The 19,667-nt window shown below is 37.8% G+C and overlaps 1 protein-coding gene across 1 annotated transcript; it reads left to right on the top strand.

Moving 5' to 3' along the window:
• The first annotated feature begins 360 nt into the window (after window positions 1-360).
• Window positions 361-4,957, top strand: RDH14 (retinol dehydrogenase 14). Its single transcript, XM_060169339.1, has 2 exons — window positions 361-821; window positions 4,143-4,957. Exons 1-2 carry the CDS (start codon window positions 429-431, stop codon window positions 4,758-4,760), a joined length of 1,011 nt encoding a protein of 336 aa, XP_060025322.1. The 5' UTR covers window positions 361-428; the 3' UTR covers window positions 4,761-4,957.
• The last annotated feature ends 14,710 nt before the right edge of the window (window positions 4,958-19,667 follow it).

Genomic DNA, 19,667 nt, shown 5'->3' on the forward strand with positions numbered 1-19,667 from the left:
ACAAGTCCCAGGCGCCCTTAACGGAAAACACACTAAGCCAGCCCCGAAGTGTGGGATTTGTAAAGCAGCCTATAAAGAGACTTGTAAATTCAAAGTACTCATTAGGCATTTCCACGGGGAAGGCCACCACCACTCTGGGATTTCCATGGGTAGGGACCTCAGGACCCTGAAAACCCGGGGCCGTGCTCACCCTTCTCTCAGGCTGGGAGCCGGCTCCACCGAGGAGCCACACAGAGCGCTGTCCTCTACTAACCAATCAGGTGCCCTCAGAAGGGGGACTACAAATCCCAGCATGCCCCACGCCGCCGTCAGGGGACGACAGGCCGCGCCCCAGCGTTCTTTACGTACAGGGGGCGAGCTCAGACCCGGGCGCGCGGCGACCCCGGAAGTCCCGCGCAGGCGCAGGTGGGCCCTGGGCCCGGGCGGCCATGGCAGTGGCTACGGTGGCGGCGTTACTGGCCGCACTGGGTGGGGCCCTGTGGCTGGCGGCCCGGAGGTTCGTGGGGCCCAGCGTCAAGCGGCTGCACCGAGGCGGGGACTCCGGCCTCATGCACGGGAAGACAGTGCTGATCACGGGTGCGAACAGCGGCCTGGGCCGCGCCACAGCCGCCGAGCTGCTGCGCTTGGGGGCGCGAGTGATCATGGGCTGCCGGGACCGCACACGCGCCGAGGAGGCGGCGGTTCAGCTCCGCCGCGAGATATGCCAGGCTGGGGGCCCCGAATTGGGGCCTGACTCCAGCGGGGCCGGCGAGCTCGTCGTCAAGGAGTTGGACCTCGCCTCGCTGCGCTCCGTGCGCTCCTTCTGTCAGGAGGTGCTCCAGGTGTGGGGCTCTGGGAACCTGCCGGAGATCGGGGACTGGCTAGGAGCTTCGGCGGGCGAGGCGGGGCCTGGAGGGCCGGGGGCTGAGCCGGGGAGGGGACCGCCCACAGTCGAGGGAGGGGGTGTGACCTTGGGAATGATTCGGGCGGCTTGGGAATTGAAGGCTGGAAAAATTGGTAGGACAGTCTTCTGTCTTCCAAGAATGTTGAGAAAGAAAATGGGCCCAAGAGAAAAATAAGCGAGTTTCTGAACATTTCCTCTTGCCATGTGAGGACAGCTCAGGAGGAGATCCGCCAGGTCCCTGGATTGTTTTTCCTGTGTCCAAAGTGAATGTGCACCAAGCCATCTCTCAAAGAGCCTGAGAGCACATAGGGGACGCTGCTAGACAAGAACCTTGGAGCAATTTTTCCCCCCCTGCTAGGGTAGGAAGTTTAGTTCTGCCACCTGTGAACTCATGAGCAGTATTCTTAACCATACTCTGGCCTAACTTCCAAATAGACTGGAGCTTGGAATGCCAGTGGTCATGTGCTCTAAATGGGGACAGAAATAAAAGTAATATAATACCTAGCACTTATTGAAAGTTTCCTGTGTGCCAGGAGCTGTTCCAAGCATTTCAGATATATTTTTTTTAACTTTTAATGAAATTAAAGTGACTTTGACTGCTCTTGTCATCCAGTCTTCACAGTAACCCTGTGAGGTAGGCATTGTTACCCCATTTTACAACGTAAGGCCACTAAGGCATAGGTAGGCTAAGTAATTTGCCCACGATCTTTCTCTAGAGCCCTTGCTTTTAACCCCTATATAGTACTTCTGCTGCCTGCCAGTGAGGTAGAGGATTTCTTTGTTTAGATAGTTCATCCACTGAAATGGATGTCCTCTGCTGAAATTGAGGTAGAAGGGTTCCCTGCAGAGGTGACTTGCAAGAGGGCATTCAGAAGAGTGATGTTTAAAATTAGCTGGCATAGAAAAGGAGCCTATATGAAAAGGAGTCTCCTGAGTCTAGAACAGAAGTTCCCAAACTTTCTAATTTTTTCCATGATGCCCTTAGGCCAAACAGATATCTAACAGCTTATTCATTAAGCAGTTAGATCCAAACAACTTAATAAGTATTTATGTAACAACTTAGTAGCTGTTTGAAACAAAAACACATATAGCATAGATGAAAGAAAAAAAGATTTTTATTTCATTTTTCAATAACCATAATTATTATAACCATAAGTATACTAATGGGAAATGTGCATCTGTTGTTCACTGTACCAGCTTGTCAAACTTTGGAATCAGACTGACCATTGCCACCCTCATTTCTGTTCTATGTTGACTTTTAACATTGTACTTGCATTTCATTGCAGCAACTACTAAACACTCAGCTTTGAAAAGGTAGGACATCATGAAAAGGAATATAGCACAATAAAATGTTGAAGGTGTGAACCACTGGAGCTTGGTAGTTTTTGAGATGTTGAGCAGAGTATCATTTTGTTTCCCTCGAAAATTTAAAATACTCCAAATCACCCTGAGAGTTTCCTTGTGACTCTCTAGGGCAACTCGATACACAGTTGGGGAGTTGTTGCAGATCCAGAGAGTTTTGGTTTGTTTTGCCGTTATGACCAGTATTTCATTATCAGGTTTAGAAATAAGAAGTAATAGTGTACAAGAGATGTTGGGAGAATCCAAAGTGGATCTTCCTATTCAGTAAAAATGTAGATGGGACTGGGTATACTTATTCCTTGATACCTATGGTTTCTCACTACTTTGGCCACTTGACAGAACCAATTAAAAGTTAAGGAGATAAAGAGATAACTAAGTTGTCCTTGCTTCTAAGTATGTATTAAGTTCCTTCCTGGCTCTGAAGTTCAGTAGTTCAGTGACTATAACCAGAATTAAAAAAAAAAAAAAGGAAGTGTAAATTTCCCACAGGTTGGTATTCTTGGTATTTATGTCATTTATCTTCTAGAATTTAAAAAACAGTAAATGATACAGTCTTAAAATAACACAAGCCCAGCAAAGAATGATGGCTCAGAAATGATTAATACAGGAAACTCTTCCAAAGGATTACTGAAAAGAACACTCCTTTCTTTCCCCCACGGGTGAACTTTTGCCTTCTTTTTGAAGTTGACTATTGGAAAAGCAAAAGGTGCTGAGACACACAGAATGAGAAATAGTTAATCCACTGACAGGTAGGCTTTGATAACAGTTGTGAAATTTAACACATTCTTCTTTTCACTTAATTTGGCAAAAGGGCCAGTGATATTTGAAATTTGACCTCAAATTTATTTGTGGGTCATGACTGTGTCTTTACACCTGGAACACGTTGTACATTTCTTTTTCTCTGCCCATCAAAAGACACAGAGCCAGGAAGGGACAAGGGAAAACCAACTAAATGAAGTAAAGAATGAAAAGACTTCCCTTTGAGGACAGTCTAAATTTTAGGACTTTAATCTGGGAAGATGCAGGAGGATATGGTCAAAGTGCAAAATTCTGACTATATAGATCTCTTAAGTTGGGGGCTCCTCGAAGCTTGAAAGAGGTAGATTTCATATCGGGGAAAAAAGAACTGTGAATTCTAGAGTCGTAATAGAGGTTAAAGGTATTTGTTGGGCAGACCTCCTCTGTTAAGTCTCCTTTGCTGTTATTGTGAGACTTAGTATGTATGATTCATGGTTTTGTTTCTGATATGTTTATACTACCTGTTTAATATTTTTCTTAATGTTCCGTTGATTTATTTATGATGTTCTCTCCAGTCTTAATTTGCATCCCTCACCCTCTCTATTGCTTGTCCCATTTTTAAGGAAACAACCTGGAGTTGCTCCATTCCCATGGTGACATTTATTATTAAAAAATTACAGAATAAAACAATCCTAACTTGCCCCTGGTGTTGATACTAGTAGCTCTGGGAATAAACAACGCTGACCTGTCTTCTGCTGTAGTTCCACTCTCTAGCTCACATTGAATGTCTAACTATGGTTTGAAAATCCCAATTAGAAAAGCAGTCTAGCTTACTAATTAAGAATAGGGCCATTGGTGTCAGATTTCAACTTCAGGTTTTATTTTGCCACTTAGGAGCCCTGTGATTCTGGACAAATCACCTAACTCTGGTGCTTCAGTTTGCTTAGAGAGTTGTTGAGAGTAGATGAGATAACATGAAAAGCACCAGGTCAGGCACACAAGTCATTGTTGTCGTCGTCTTCTTTTCTCTCAATTGTTGAAAACTCATAGAGGCGTTTTTTAGAATTTTAGTAGTTTGCAGGAATTGTTTAAAATTTTATTTTAGGCACATTTAAGGCCTGTGTTCATAACTCTGCCATTCTCTTTTTGCCATTTGAAGGAAGAGCCTAGACTGGATGTTTTGATCAACAATGCAGGCATCTTCCAGTGCCCGTATATGAAAACTGAAGATGGGTTTGAGATGCAGTTTGGAGTGAACCATCTGGGGCACTTTCTACTCACCAATCTTCTCCTTGGACTCCTTAAAAGTTCAGCTCCCAGCAGGATTGTGGTAGTTACCTCCAAACTTTATAAATACGGAGACATCAACTTTGAAGACTTGAACAGTGAACAAAACTATAATAAAAGCTTCTGTTATAGTCGGAGCAAACTGGCTAACATCCTTTTTACCAGAGAACTAGCCCGCCGCTTAGAAGGCACAAATGTCACTGTCAATGTGTTACACCCTGGCATGGTGCGGACCAACCTGGGGAGGCACATACACATCCCACTGTTAGTCAAACCACTTTTCAATTTGGTGACATGGGCTTTTTTCAAAACTCCGCTAGAAGGTGCCCAGACTTCGATTTATTTAGCCTCTTCCCCTGAGGTAGAAGGTGTGTCAGGAAAGTACTTTGGGGACTGTAAAGAGGAAGAACTATTGCCCAAAGCTATGGATGAATCTGTTGCAGGAAAACTCTGGGATGTCAGTGAAGTAATGGTTGGCATATTAAAATAGGAACAAGGAGTGGAAGAGAGCTGTTTGTAAGACTGGATGTCAGCTCTGTCGTTTTAGGTTTTTTTTTTTTTTTTTTTGACTACTCCATGTGGCTTGCGGGATCTTAATTCCCCAACCAGGGATCTAACCGGGGCTCCCAGCAGTGGAAGCGTGGAGTCCTAACCACTGGACCGCCAGGGAATTCCCTGGATGTCAGCTCTATCTTTGATCAGGAATGGTGTGGCTTGGGCACTTGCTACTGGAAGATGCAATTTTGGTTTTACCATAGTACTGCTAAGAGGTACATAGAGATATTTTGAAGTTACTAAAAAGTTATTTTTTGGAGAACATAAAATTTCAGAAAAGATGTTTTAAATATATATAATAAGCATATCAATGATTATTATGAGTGATATGGTTATAATATATTTTAAAATTATAATTGAACAAGCATGGATTACAAATATTAAAGAATTCAGGGACTTGAAATTGAAAAACGTTGAGAAGTTTTTCAAATATCTTTGAGTTTTATGGTATGTTTAAAGTGTTAAGTGTTTTAATGATAATACTGGCTTTTGTGGGGAAATAATATGCATGGTGTGAAATGCACAATTCTTACTTGGAATAAATTTACTGATGCAAATTCTTGTTTGTGTATTCCTTTAGAAGTTTCTCTGAAATTAGTCCTTTATCATCTCATTAGCCTCTACTGATCTTGGTATGCCCAGTGCCTTTTCTTCCCACATATCTTGCGCACTGCTTTAAGAAGTAGTATTTCTAAAATCCAAATCTGTGTCACAGTGTCATGTCCCTGCTTAAAAACTTGTGGTGGTTTCCAGTTGCCCATAACTGGGTTTCCAGCCTTTTTTCTTTCTTTTTTAAGCTGCAGAATGTTTTTCTTCAAGAGAAGTCTTATTCAAATGTAGAAGCTGGATGGGTATAATAGATCATAGCAATGCTGTGAGGATGGAGTCTTTCAAGGCTATTTCTGAAGGGACTTTGTGCAATTCAGTAGTTTATAAACCATTTCTATTTAAACATTTTAGTATATTTTTGAGACTCCCCATGAACTGGCCACATGCTTACCTTGTACTCTTACACTCAGTGCTGTCCAGTAGAACTTTCTGCAATGATGGAAATAATTCTGTCTGCACTGTCCAATATGGTAGACTCTAGACACCTGTGTTTATTGAGTACTTGAAATGTGACTGAGAACTGATTTTCTAATACTAAGGTCAATTTAAATTTAAATAGGCTTAGTTACTAACATCTTAGTATATCTCTACTCCTTTCATTGTATAACCCAGTCCTCAATATGGACCAATCACCCACTTGCCTCTGGGCCTTTCCTTATATTGTTCTTTCAATCTGGAATATCCTTCTCTTTTTTACTGGGAATATTCCTTAGCCTTTAACATTCCCTTCAAGTGTGTTCCTTTCCTTAATATCTGTAGGAGGATCCAATTCTCACTCTATTTTTTATTGATCTTGGCAGATTTACTAGGAATTTAGTGCACTAATTATTTGTTCACAGCTCTAGCTAGACAATTGCAATAGGAATTATCCAAGGATAGATTATATTCTTACTAGTTTTCCTTCCTCAAGAGTCAGATACAGTACCTGACACAGTAAATACTAATGTGTGAGTAAATAATAAGTCAATGGTGGTATACATAAAAATCATTGAGTAAGTAGGAATATTGTAGGCATCAATAGTAATTTTAAGTATTTGTTTTAACCATCTCATAATATTGACAAAAGGAATTATGACTGTAAAGGATAGACAACTACACAGAATTTAATGGCCATTTTGGTCAGGAGTAGTCCTTGGTTGGTTATTATTTTTAAGACTGTAATATCTGGTTACCAGTATCAGTTCTTTCTAAGAATGGCAGGATCTTGGCAAATGGTATAGAAGGTCTGTTTTCTATTAGAGCATTGGGTTGTGAATATGAGAAACACTTAGTGTTTGTATCATCACAGGTGTGTCTTTGCAGGTGTAGTCATTATAGCTGCATCATATTCTTTGAAACTTATTTTTAAAAAATAATCCTACAAAGAGACCTGCTGAATTTAGAAATATGGGCAGGAAATACATCAGAATGCAACCTGGAAAAATGGAAGCTAATAAATCTGTCCTACACCTCAACTTCATTAAAAAGGAGCCTTTTTTTTTTCATTTAATACCATCTTTTCTGGCTGCATTTTGATACCTGATGCTTTTCAGGGGATTTGGGCCTTTTGTGAGAGTTGAGCCTTTCAGAGTTCTTGTTTGTGGCACCATAATAAAATAGGATATATTAATTTATCATGATGGAAAACTAGAAACTAGAAAACTAGAAACTCATCTGGAAACACTACCTATTAAGGTAAAACGAGCTGCCATTTGGAAGATGTCCTTCCCACTCAGTGTTTGGTGGAATCGAGGGCTAATCGCTGTAGTATAACTAGTTAGATTTTGAGGAGTGTTTAAACCCTTTGCTTCTCTCTCCTTTCCCCTTTCTGCTGACTTCTATTTCACTGGGCAAGGAAATAAGAAAAAGGCAATTCTGTTACTTTGATACTCTTGCCTTTAGCAAAATATTGTTAAGAAAGAAGCATGTAATGTGCCAGATAATGGAACAATTGAGTTGGAAACCCATTTTCCTGTTGGTTACTGACAATCTTTGGAAATACTGACTTCTATTTCAAGCAGGTTTTTCTGAAAATGAGTGAGATTTCTGGGTCCTCTGCCTCAACTTCACTCAGCGTAGCTATTTTATATAGTGGGGTTCTAAGTAGCATTTAATTGGGAAAGTGACCTCACTGCTTAAATATACCACCACATTGGGTTTGATGAACAACTCTACTCTTTAATTCTCTCTGTGACCTTGGCAAGTTACTTAACCTCTCTGAGCTTCTGTTTTCTTGGCTCTATCATTGAGACATGAATGCTAACTTTAATGGATTGTTCAGTGAAGAGGCCGACAAAGAGTTTAACAAAATACCTGCCACATGTTCATTTCCTCTTCCCTATGTACCTTATCATTATACTATTATTAGTAATAGTAATTAGGTGAGTACACATAATGGGGGAAAAACCTCTAAACCAAGAGTCAGCAACCTTTTTTTAAAAAGGCTACATTGTAAATACTTAAGGTTATTAAGCCATATGCACTTTTTCTGTTACATATTCTTTTTTAACAATCTGTTAAAAATATGAAAAATTCTTGGATCACAAAGGCCATACTATTTACTTATGCAACACCCCAATGTATTCACTAATTTGTCTTTTGATATGGACCATTTTTAAAGTCTTTATTGAATTTGCTATAATATTGCTTGTTTTATGTTTTGGTTTTTTGGTCGTGAGGCACGTGGGATCTTAGTTCCCCAATCAGGGATTGAACCCACACCCCCTGCATTGGAAGGTAGAGTCTTAACCACTGGACCACCAGGGAAGTCCCCACTCATTTGTCTTTAAGACACCTTGTAAGGCACAGTTCTCATGTACACTGTTACTCCTATTAATAAGTCTCCTGTTGTTTCTCCTAATCATTTCTAATCTCCTGTGACTATTTGCTTGCGGACCCAGGAAGTGTAAAGAGTGTATTCTTCAAATCTCTCTCCAGCTATAGATTCTGGTGTGAGGAATAGCAGTTATCTGCCTCCAGCTTCCTCTCTCACAAACCTGCCGCACCTGGCCAGAGATCTAAGACAACCTATATTTGAATATTTAATTGATTCCAAATGTGCTAAGGAACACTGCAGAGAAGACACGTTACTAATCACTCTTCAGGAGCTTGGCCCCTACAGAAACAGCTTCAGATGTTTCCCAAACCTTCTCTGGACAATAGGGAGTTAAATTAGTTACAGGTTACCATGGAGGAAGGGAATCTACTCCTAGAGGAAAGTTAAATGGAGCCCTCAGTTTTGCACAGACACGAGGAAGAGTTTTTGCTACACTAGATGTTTAATCAAAGTACAGTAGAAGCCCTCTTACTAGCCATCATCTAACAGACTGGCTGCAATAACTGATTCTCCGTTCTGTTTGTAAAACATGGTGACTGATGCCCACAGCATGCGAATGCACTAGGCTGGCAGGCTCCCCGCTAGCGTACCTCTGGCACTTCTGCCCCCACCTATTCTGTTACATACTTAGGAAGAGTGAGTTTCGTACCATTCATTTACTCACTTAATAAATATTTATTGAATGCCCAGTATGTGCCAGGCATTATTCCAGGCTCGCAGGACTTAGGAGGCAACAAAGGAAACCAAACCAAATCTGCATGTGTATGTTAGCTGTGCTCGTTATTAATCATACTAGAAGTTATTAATCATAATGCAAACCAATGAAATATGAATACAAAGAGAAAATGGATTTCTATGAAAAGCTGAGTGCTTTGTTAAAGCTAAATGAAGGTGAATCACTAGAAACTTACTGTTGAATAACGTTTCAAAACAACTGTCAAATACTAAAAATAAATATTATAAAAATCTAAAAGTTGTCTGTATTAAGTGCTTTGCAAGTGGCTTTAAATTTTGACCCGATTTTAAAGACTCAGAAAAACAAAAGACAAGTCCTTAGCTTTATATCAGAGGTTGGGAAATGAATGGACACGTTATATGTTTTAAGTTCAAATAATAATGTTGTGGTGCATATGATTCATCTTTACAATTTCTTTCTTTAATCAACTTTTCATGTGACCCACCAGTTTCAAAGAAGAGGGCTTCTATTGTATAAAGTAGAGCTATCACTGACATGTCAGAAAAGTTTCAGTTTGGAGGAACTGGCAATAAATGTATCTGTGTAGTGAATCACATTCACCCAAAGCCTTCTAATCTAAATTTGGGAATATGTTTTATCTTTTTTAATGTCCCAATATATTTATTATTTGATGTATTTTGTCCTGAATGTCTTTTGCAGCCTAAGACTTATTTTCATCAACTGTTTGCTTCAGTCTCTCATTTAAAGCTCCTACTCATTGTGTTAAACAGATAAATTCTTGAACACTTAGCAGTTATTTTTCAGTATGTCATTTTATCATTAGAAGTTGCCATGTTACATATGATGTATTACAGCTTGATCTGTCCTAAGTTGCAGGTCTTAAAGTCTATTTTCAAACTTCCTTTATAAATGCTAACTTAAAATACTTGTACCTTTATTTATTTATTTATTTTGTATACTCCATAGATCTGGACAGTTATCCAGTTATTAGCAGAATGGCTCTAAATCCTAATGGCATCTTTTTTGCTACTATGTGAGCTGTAAGTTGAGTTAGTAAATAGAAGTTTCAATTGTAAATATACTCAACAGATTTTTATCTGTGCAGACCTACACACAGTGTTGGCATTTTAGGTATATCTGGAAGTTATACACATGGTTTGAGGAAACGCTGAGCAGGAAGAAATGTATAATCATTATTAGTTTGTGAAAAAAGCAAAGCAAGTTTCTGCCACCAACCCATGAAAGCACAGGAAATGGCTTCGTGTAGTAGGTGTTCGAGTCTAAGCATTCTGTTGACAGAAGTGGGCTCTACCCAGGGATTTTGTGTTAATGTAATCAAACACTTCAGTGCTGCAGCCTAGCAAGCTCAAGTCCACCCACCTCAGAGTTTATCTTTAGCTCATCTGGAAGAGTTTATTTTAAACATTGAACATTGTTTGCTGCTGTTGAAATGAAAGTGAGAGAGTTACAAGCTTTCTTCCACGGCCATCTGGCAGATTTACTGACGGATCAGGTTCTCTAATCCATGCAGCCCCGTGTGTGGGAGCTATTGTCTCTGTGTTGATCATGCAGCTGGCTTGGCTGAACTTTCAAAAGCTCACACAAAGCTATCAAGAGCCATCCTATAGATAAATGAAGCTGGGGGCGTTACAAAAGTCACTGTATACTTTTCATTTTTCTCTGAGCCCACATTTTTTACTCTATCGTTCCCTGTGAACTGGAAAAGAGGATAACTAGATTTGAATATTTTGAAAAAATAATTGAAGTTGCAAAAAGTGACTATACTTAAATTAGAAAATTATGGCAAAGTGGAAAGGAACAGAGCAGCAGATTTTGGGGAGAGGTCTGTATCTCATTAAAGTAAATGTGCAAGAAGTCAAATGAGAGTGTTCTTTTCAATGGGGATTTACCTTTCTAGTTTTCCACACTATGTGTGATACGGGGACATTCAATGATACACACACATTACATAGTTAACCGTTAGCTGTAGCCTCCACGGGTATGAGACTATACAGGATCTCACACAGGACATCACGCCAAGTATAGCTTACAGCTAATTCCAGGGCACAATTTTGATCATACCCACAAGTGCATACACAAGCATCAAGAGATTAAATACGAGTAAGTGGGCTGTGTGCAAGATAAGATACCTTCAAATAAAACGTATTAAGTTTGTAGGAACATAAGACAAATAGAACCAATGATATTTTGGATGTGGTCAATTGCCATTCAGTTTTCTTTGCTACCTACATCTGGAGCACCCTTTTTATCTTGCATAGGCTGCAGAGTTTTAAAACAATAAACAAAAATCTACATTGCCTGTGTTCTGGATGAAAACCAGTTTCCAACATGTAGATGCCCCTAGAGTGAGATTTTGAAGAGGGAATCGAAAAGGAAGACTTCTTCCTAGTGTTTCTGACTATTTTCTGCTGGCAAGAAAGGTTGTGGGTACAGAGTGGTTTCTTTTTGTTTAGTTTGGTGGGTTTTTTTTTTTTTTTTTTTTGGTTTTTGGTTTTTTGATAACAAGAGGCAATTGGGGTAGACCTGACAATTCTGTGTCCATCCACTTCTTAATGGGTATTGAGAGGAGGTTACAATGGTGGTGGCCTCCTAATCCCAGTTTCCTGATCCCTGGCTCATAGCTCTGGTGCTGTAACTCAGTATTTCCATCGCACCGTCCAGATTCCCACCTTCCTGATCGTGGCAAAGGCAGTCACTTCCCCTTGCAGGTCAGTTCTGTTGTATTTCTGGAGTCATTCCTGTGAATATAATCTATCCTACTTTTCCAGCCCTTCCCATTATTTTGTAGACACCTAGTTTACTATAATCTATCTTGTTCTCCTTAAAATACTGTATCTGGGATGGATTTTGTTTCCTATAAAGAAAACAGACCACCAGGATTACTGACCAGAGAGAAGAAACGTAAATTTGTAAATAAAAATCACCTTGAAAGTGAGCAAGTGAAGGCATATATAGAAGACATGAAGAAATTGAATATTACAGCTTGGAAGGGACGGGGCTGATGAAAGAGAGGCAGCCAACATGGCATGCCTTTGGTGAAATCAATAGTACGTTGTTTGGGCCTTAGCTTAGCAGCCTCAGATACTTGAATTTGTCAAAATGTCAGTTGATAATGAAAAACCACCAAAGGAACTGGAAATCTCTTTCCTTTGGGTAGCATTTTGTACCCGTGAGGAAATCCATTTGGGGAGCCAAATTATAATCAGAATCTTGATTTGTTCTTATAGAATCAGAGGAGAGGAAGTTAATTCTGAGGCTGAATATTTGGTGACATTAGCGGTGGTACCTGCATAAGCAGGAGACGTATGCTCTGTATGGACGTGGATCTTAATGTGGGCCTTGTAAGCATGTGTTCTGTTGTTGCTGACTATGCTGCCTTCCGATTGACTTTTCTTTTCCTTTTTTTAAATATCTGTTTATCATCTAAATATTGCTAGTCAGGCTCAGGAGACATTTTTGCCTCCAGTGTACCTCACAGAGAGGTAGAAAAGGGACCAAGTGAATTAGCCACATTCAAAGACACAGATAGGGGTAGAGGAATATATTATTCATAGTTGGAAAGACGGTCAGTTAAGAGAATATCTGAGAATCATTCCTAATATGAGATTTCAGGTGAATGGATTAATTCATCACAGCTGTTTTCCATTTAAGAAAAAAGTAATAAATACTGGGCTTCCTTTAGCAGGCAATTTGATTAAGATTGTAGAATGACTTGTAATGGATAATCCTGCATAAGTGTTTGGGATAGTGTGAACTGATTAAAAAGACATTCATAACTGAAACCCTGGCTACCCTAGGAATATTTATTTCTATTTATCTGCTGCAAATCAAATCAGAGAAGTAAAGGTGAGAGGGGATTCAAAAGCTAGATGTGAGTTTTCAAGAAACAGACTATACTGCCTTGAAGGCAGGGACATGTTTGAACATTCCCACTTCCTGCTAACATCTGGAACAGGGGCTGTATTATATCTATTATTCACAAGATATTAGGTTGATTATTTAATTAGTTAATTAATGACCAAAAAACTAAGCAGTCTACCACGCTATCGATAGCCAGGGTAGATGGAGCTGACTTAACCGGCCTGGAGGATGGTCTCTTCCTACACCTTAGAGAATGACTTCAACCTTGACAGGGAAAAGAAGGCCCTTCTGGCTTGTGAAAGTAATGCTGGATTTTCCTGCATACTCTTATGCAAAACATGGAATGATAAGCATGAAAGCCCTGAGTAAGTGTGTCATCATTTTTGACAACTGTAGTCAGTGGTAATTTGGAATTAATAGGAGAGAAGCTAGAATATCAACAAAGAAGGCTCACAGATGAAAAAGAATTAATCTTGCCACAACTTCCCCTGGAAGCTTCTATAGAGTTTAAATTATTGACTACTGCCTTCCAGTTTTTTCTGCAGTCCTGCGTATTCTAGTAAACAATCTGCCTTCAGTTGATTAGATATGATCTTCCAGAGACAACACAATTAATTCTGCCATAACCAGTATGTATTTACTCTGCCCCATAATCAATTTTCAAATAAGTATATATGTATAAAAAAAATTAAAGGACTTATTTTCTTTTTAAAGAATGCCACATTTTTGCAAATTCCTAAGACCATGGGTCATAAATTAATAGGACAAATTAGGAGAAAGTTCTTTCTAGAATAATAATAGTTACTATTTATGTGAGATATTTTACGTGTATTATCTCTGATCCTTGTAACAACACTGCAGGGTGTTTCTGTTCCTGAGCCTAGTGGCTTGCCTGAAGCCTGATGAGCTCATCATTTGAACCAAAAGTTTTCAGATTTTAGAGACTCTGACTCCTTCCCTTATGCCAGTGTACACTTCTTTTAGTGACCTAGAATAATGCACACAGAAAAAGTTAAAGTCTTCTCTAAAATAAAAGAAGTAGATATTTAACTCTCATATTTATAATGATTATTATTCACAATTTTCCCTTTAGTATCTTCATTTTCTAGAGGAGATAATATTTGAAATAAGATTTTCTTTCTGCCTGTTAGGTCAAGAATGTGTTGAAAAAAAGTTTTTCATTGACTACTATATTTAGTTTCTCTGTCAACACCAGTTAATTGAAAAGGTTTCTGCATAATATCCCCAAGTGTAAATTATTTATCAGGGTGGTTAAATAACCCAGTGCCCAGTCCAGAGTGTTGGTTTTCTGCCAGAGGGAAATATATCATCTTTCATGGGTTTTGAGAAATTGCACAAACAATGAAGATGTCTGACTTAAATCATAGTACAATGATCAAAAGAACCATATTACTGTACTTTATAGTAAATGCATCCATTTCTTTTGAAATACAACAGTTTTAACTCTCCAACATCTGTCGAGAATTCAGAGAGATTAAACACATCCTATTAGTGAAAACCCACTAATTAAAGATTCCTAATACTTAGGATAGTTTTCCCACTATGTAACTGATAACACACATGATACATCAATATTATTTCATGTAAAATTTTCTAAATAAAATGGGAGGTGACAGAGAAAAGATTTTTTGTGTGTTTCTTTTTCAAAATAATTATTTCAGGGAACATTGGTTTCTGGAATTGGCAGGCTAGGTTATTTGGACCCATTTTTATTTAAGGACATCTAACAATTCTGATGAAAATAGAAAAAAATAAATTTTCTCAAAAACACCAAAATGCTGACAAGATGGTGAGAAATTCTTGATCAAGATCATGCAAACATGAAGGTAAGAATCCTAAAAGTTAAGGGAGAAGGCAAAATTACTTTGTCATAGAGAACATTTGTTTCCCTAAAAGAAACAGCAAGTATAAAATTTTTTTGACTACTTAGAAGCCTAGAAACTGAAGGAGGCTAGAAATGAAAGCCTGAACAAAATCTGGGATTGATAGGCACCCACACAAACTCACATTAAGCTGGGATTCTGAACGACTACACACTCAAGGTAAGGGTGAGCAAGAATTAACGTTATATTATATTCCCAACTATCCCATGTAACAGGGGAGTTGTCTTAAGGTTGAGAAGAAGAGGGAACATAAAAAAGAAGAGAAAACCTATCCCTGGAAGGCTATAAACTAACCCCTGGCCCCCATGCATAAGTGAAAATTGATTTCACCAGGACAATACAAGAAAACTCAAACCATCAATTTGGTCTAAAATTGTTAGGGACTGGTAATACCCTAGATGACCAGCAGGAAAAATAAAAATTCAAATCCTCTTTAGAGGAAGGTACCTTCATAAAACGGCTTGGACAACCTCCATAAGTAAGTTTTTCAAAGGTAATGATTAGCACTAAAGTTATAAGTGCAGGTACCACGAGTGAGAGTCATCAGCACTGATGCCAAAATACCAGATATGGAAATTATCAGACTTGGATGATAGACCCACTATACTTACTGTGTATAAAGAAATAAAAATGAGTTTGAAAATTTCAGCAGGGAGCAAAAAAATATAAAAGCAACAAATTTTGGAATGATATGGGACTTGGACTTCCAGAGATGGAAATTACTATAACTGAAATTAAAAGTTCAGAGTGTGGGGCTTCCCTGGTGGTGCAGTGGTTGAGAGTCCGCCTGCCGATGCAGGGGACCCCAGTCTGGGAGGATCCCACGTGCCGCGGAGCGGCTGGGCCCGTGAGCCATGGCCGCTGAGCCTGCGCGTCCGGAGCCTGCGCTCCGCCATGGGAGAGGCCACAGCAGCGAGAGGCCCGCGTACCAGATAAATAAATAAATAAATAAATAAATAAAACAAAAAAACAAAAGTTCAGAGTGTGCATTTGGCTGCAGATTGAACATGACAGAAGAGGGAAGTAATGAGCCAAAGGGACAATAAGAAGGAACCATCCAGAATGCTGTGAACAGAGATGCAAAAATGGAAATTTTAGGTGAGAAATTAATAAATGTGGTATAGAATAAAAATATATAATATATACTTTTGGAGTTATAGAAAGAAAACAAAGAGAGAATAAGGACAGAGGCAATATTTGAAGAGAAAATGAGAGGGAGTTTTCCAGAACTGATGAAAAACAATAATCCACATCTCCAACACGCCAAATTTTAATCAGGAATATTACAAAGGTGAACATTGAAAACATACATCCATGCAAAAACCCTGCACAGATATTTATAGCAGCTTTATTCATAAGTGCAAAACTTGGAAACAACCAATATGTACCTCAGTTAGGTAAACAAAAATAATTGTCTGTGGTATTTCCAGACAATGGAATATTAGTCATCACTAAAAAGAAATGAGCTGTCAAGCCATTCTTCCAAGCCACACATGGAAGAATCTTAAATGCATATTGCTAAGTTAAATAAGCCCATCTTAAAAGGCTACATGTTGTATGATTCCAACTATATGACATTCTGGAAAAGGCAAAACTATGAAGACAGTAGAGATTAGCAGTTAACAGGGTTAAGACAGAAGGGAGGGATGAATAAGGAGAGCACAGAGGATTTTTAGGGCAGTGAAACTATTCTGTGTGATACTATAATGGTGGATATATGTCACTGTACATTTGTCAATATCCATAGAATGTACAATACTGAGTGAACCCTATATTTTAATAAAAAAGCATTTGTAACTAGATACATTATAAAGAAACTGCAGAAAACAGAAGTCAAAGAGAGGATATTAAAAGCTACAGTGAAATTGCCTTTAAAAGCAAGATTGATGGACAGCCGACTTATCACCAGAAGTAGTATATGTAAGCCAGAAGACAGTAATATGCTAAATGAAAATAACTACCAACCCAGAATTCTATACCCAATCAAAATATATATCCAGGATGGATGTAAAATAAAAATCTTAACAAACATACCAAAACGGAGAGAACTGGCCACTATTGAACCACATCAAAGGGCGTCTTATTTTTTTTCCTATTTATTGCTGCACTTTATTTTTGCAATTGATCTTAATACTAGAGTTAATAATCTTAATAATAATCATCTTAATAATAATAATAATAATCTTAATAATAATAATAATAATCTCAATAATAATAATCTTAATAATAGAGTTAATACCTAACACTAAGTTAAAATATAGCGATATAAATTGTGGCTGCTCATAGATTTTTTTTAGAATATTTCATATTATATATATATACACATATATATCATTGAAGAATAGTTGATTTACAATGTGTTAGCTTCTGGTGTACAGCAAAGTGATTCAGTTATATATATATATAATATAATATTATATATATTATATATACACTTCTTTTTCCTATTCTTTTCCATTATGGTTTATTGCAGGATATTGACTATCGTTCCCTGTGGTATACAATAGGACCTTGTTGTTTATCCATGTTATATGTAATAGTTTGCATCTGTTAATCCCAAATTCCCAATCCAACCCTCCCCAAAGGGCATTTTAAATGATTCACTTTAGACACATGGAAAGTAATTCCAAACAGAAGTTCTGAGATACAGGAAAGAAGCAAGAACAAAGAAAATATTGTGTAAGTATAAAGCTGATAATCATGTTAGAAAATAATAATTGTATAAACATTTACTATTTATAAATAATAATGTATATAAAATAACAATGTAAGACAATAGATTTATACCTGATAATATTTAGATAGAAATCAGGAAGGGGTAAATTGAGTTCAACTGTTCTGAAGATTTTCTATTGTGCAGGGGTGAGATAAAGGTAAAGTTTGGTATTCAAACTTATTGTTAAGGATGAATGATGTGATATAGAGTAACCATTGAAATAATTTTTAAAAGGTGTAATCTCTAAACTAGTATAGCAGAAAAAAAAGAATGATAAAAATAATGTTTCTGAAAGAAAATAAGGAAAAAATGTAGAAAATGTGGAACAAATATAGGATACAAAATAACATGGTAGATGTAAAACAAAATGTGTAGTTATAATAAATAAAAGTGAATAAATACTTCTGTTCGAAAGATGGAGCTTTTTATACTATTTTAAAAACCCAGTGTTACAGAAATATATCTTGAAAGTAAGTATGAAGATATTAAAAACAAAAGAAAGGAAAAATATGCATCAGGAAAAGTCACCAAGTTAAAACTGGCATAACTCTGTTAAAACAAACTAACACTTAAGCTGAAAAGCACTATGTAGATAAAGAAGGTCACTTCATGATGATAAATGTTTTTAATTCACCAGGAAGATACAACAGTTTTTAAAAAAAATTTCATAAACCTAGCTACGAAATTTAAAGGTACAGAGCCTCAAAACATACAAAGCCAAAAGAAAAACGCATGTCTACAAGGGGAATGGGCATATCTACTGTCATAGTGGGATTTTTTTTTTAACACATCTATCTCAGTAACGGATTGACAAAGCCGGCCAGATGTCAGTGAGCCTGTCGAAGATTTGAACAGCAATTTGGTTAAGTGAGTTGATTTAATGGACAGATATGCAGCACTGTGCCCAACAAGAGAAGAATATATCAACTCTCAAGGACAGGCAGAAGAATGTCAAAAACTGATTTTATAGTGGGGTATGAAGCAAGTTTCAGCATATCTCATGAATTTGAGAGTACATAGTGTTCCCTAATCACAACAGAGTTAAGATAAACGTCAGTAACTAAACATAGCTGGGAAACTCTCATATGTTTGAGAATCAAGAAATACACTTCTAGATTAGGGATGGATCAGATAAGAAATCAAAATAGGAATTTTAGAATATTTTTAGAAAATGATAGTGAAATAATAGCCTTGAATGAACATATTAGAAATAGAGAATAATTGGAAATCAATCAGCTATGCATTCATTTTCAGAAGTTAAAAAAAGTACAGAAAAAATTAACTCAAGTAAATAAAAAAATAAACAGATAAGGAGTATAAGAGCAGATGCTAATGAAATAGAAAGCAAACATATAATAGGGTCAGCAATATTAATTCTTTGAAAAGATTTATAAAACTGGCCTATGTAAAGAAGGCACAAATAAACAAACAATATCATTCACTTGGCTTAAGCTCGCTATCTCTGTGTTCAGTTGTAAAGTAAAAAAAATAAAATAAAATAAGAAGAAAAAGAAAGAAATTAGTAAAACAAACAAAAAAAGACATACTAAAAATATTATTTCTGAGATTGCACCAAACCAATAATGTCCAGTTAGGGATTATGTAGTTTATAATTAGCTGGGACCAATCTTTTCTTATAATACATCTATAAATTTATAATGTTTGTTCAAGTTAAATATATCTGACTTTCACACACATCTAAGAAGCATATCATGTATGAACACACGCGTCTAACTTTGCCTTTTGATCTCCACAATTTGTGAGGTGGGTATTCTTAGTCTGAGGAAGTTGAGGCTCAGAGACATGAGGCAGCAGGTGATTAACAGAAGGGCAGGTGGGCAGGCAGGTAGGCACGCAGGTAGGCAGTCTCGGGCTTATGTGACTTGTCATCCTTCAACACCCCACAAACATTTAGGCCCTTCTCTCAGCAGATTGCCACGAATCTCTGTGAACACGATCCACTAAACCCTGAAATGAGATCCACCTCCTTCCTAGTTATTTTTGTTTTTTTAAAGGCTCTCAAAGATCCAGTTGAATGATTATCTACTGGTAGAACTTCAAAAACTATAAATTAAACTAGAAAGGTGGGTGGCTTCTCCTCAATCCCACCTTTCTATCCATGAACCCCAGTTACCAGGGGAAAAAAATATCTTCTTTGAAAGCACAAATTTCCAGCCTCTTCTGAATAGTGGGAAACCTTTTTCAACTGATCATCTTAA

Source organism: Lagenorhynchus albirostris, chromosome 13 (assembly GCF_949774975.1).
Source record: "Lagenorhynchus albirostris chromosome 13, mLagAlb1.1, whole genome shotgun sequence".
NCBI classification, from domain to species: domain Eukaryota; kingdom Metazoa; phylum Chordata; class Mammalia; order Artiodactyla; family Delphinidae; genus Lagenorhynchus; species Lagenorhynchus albirostris.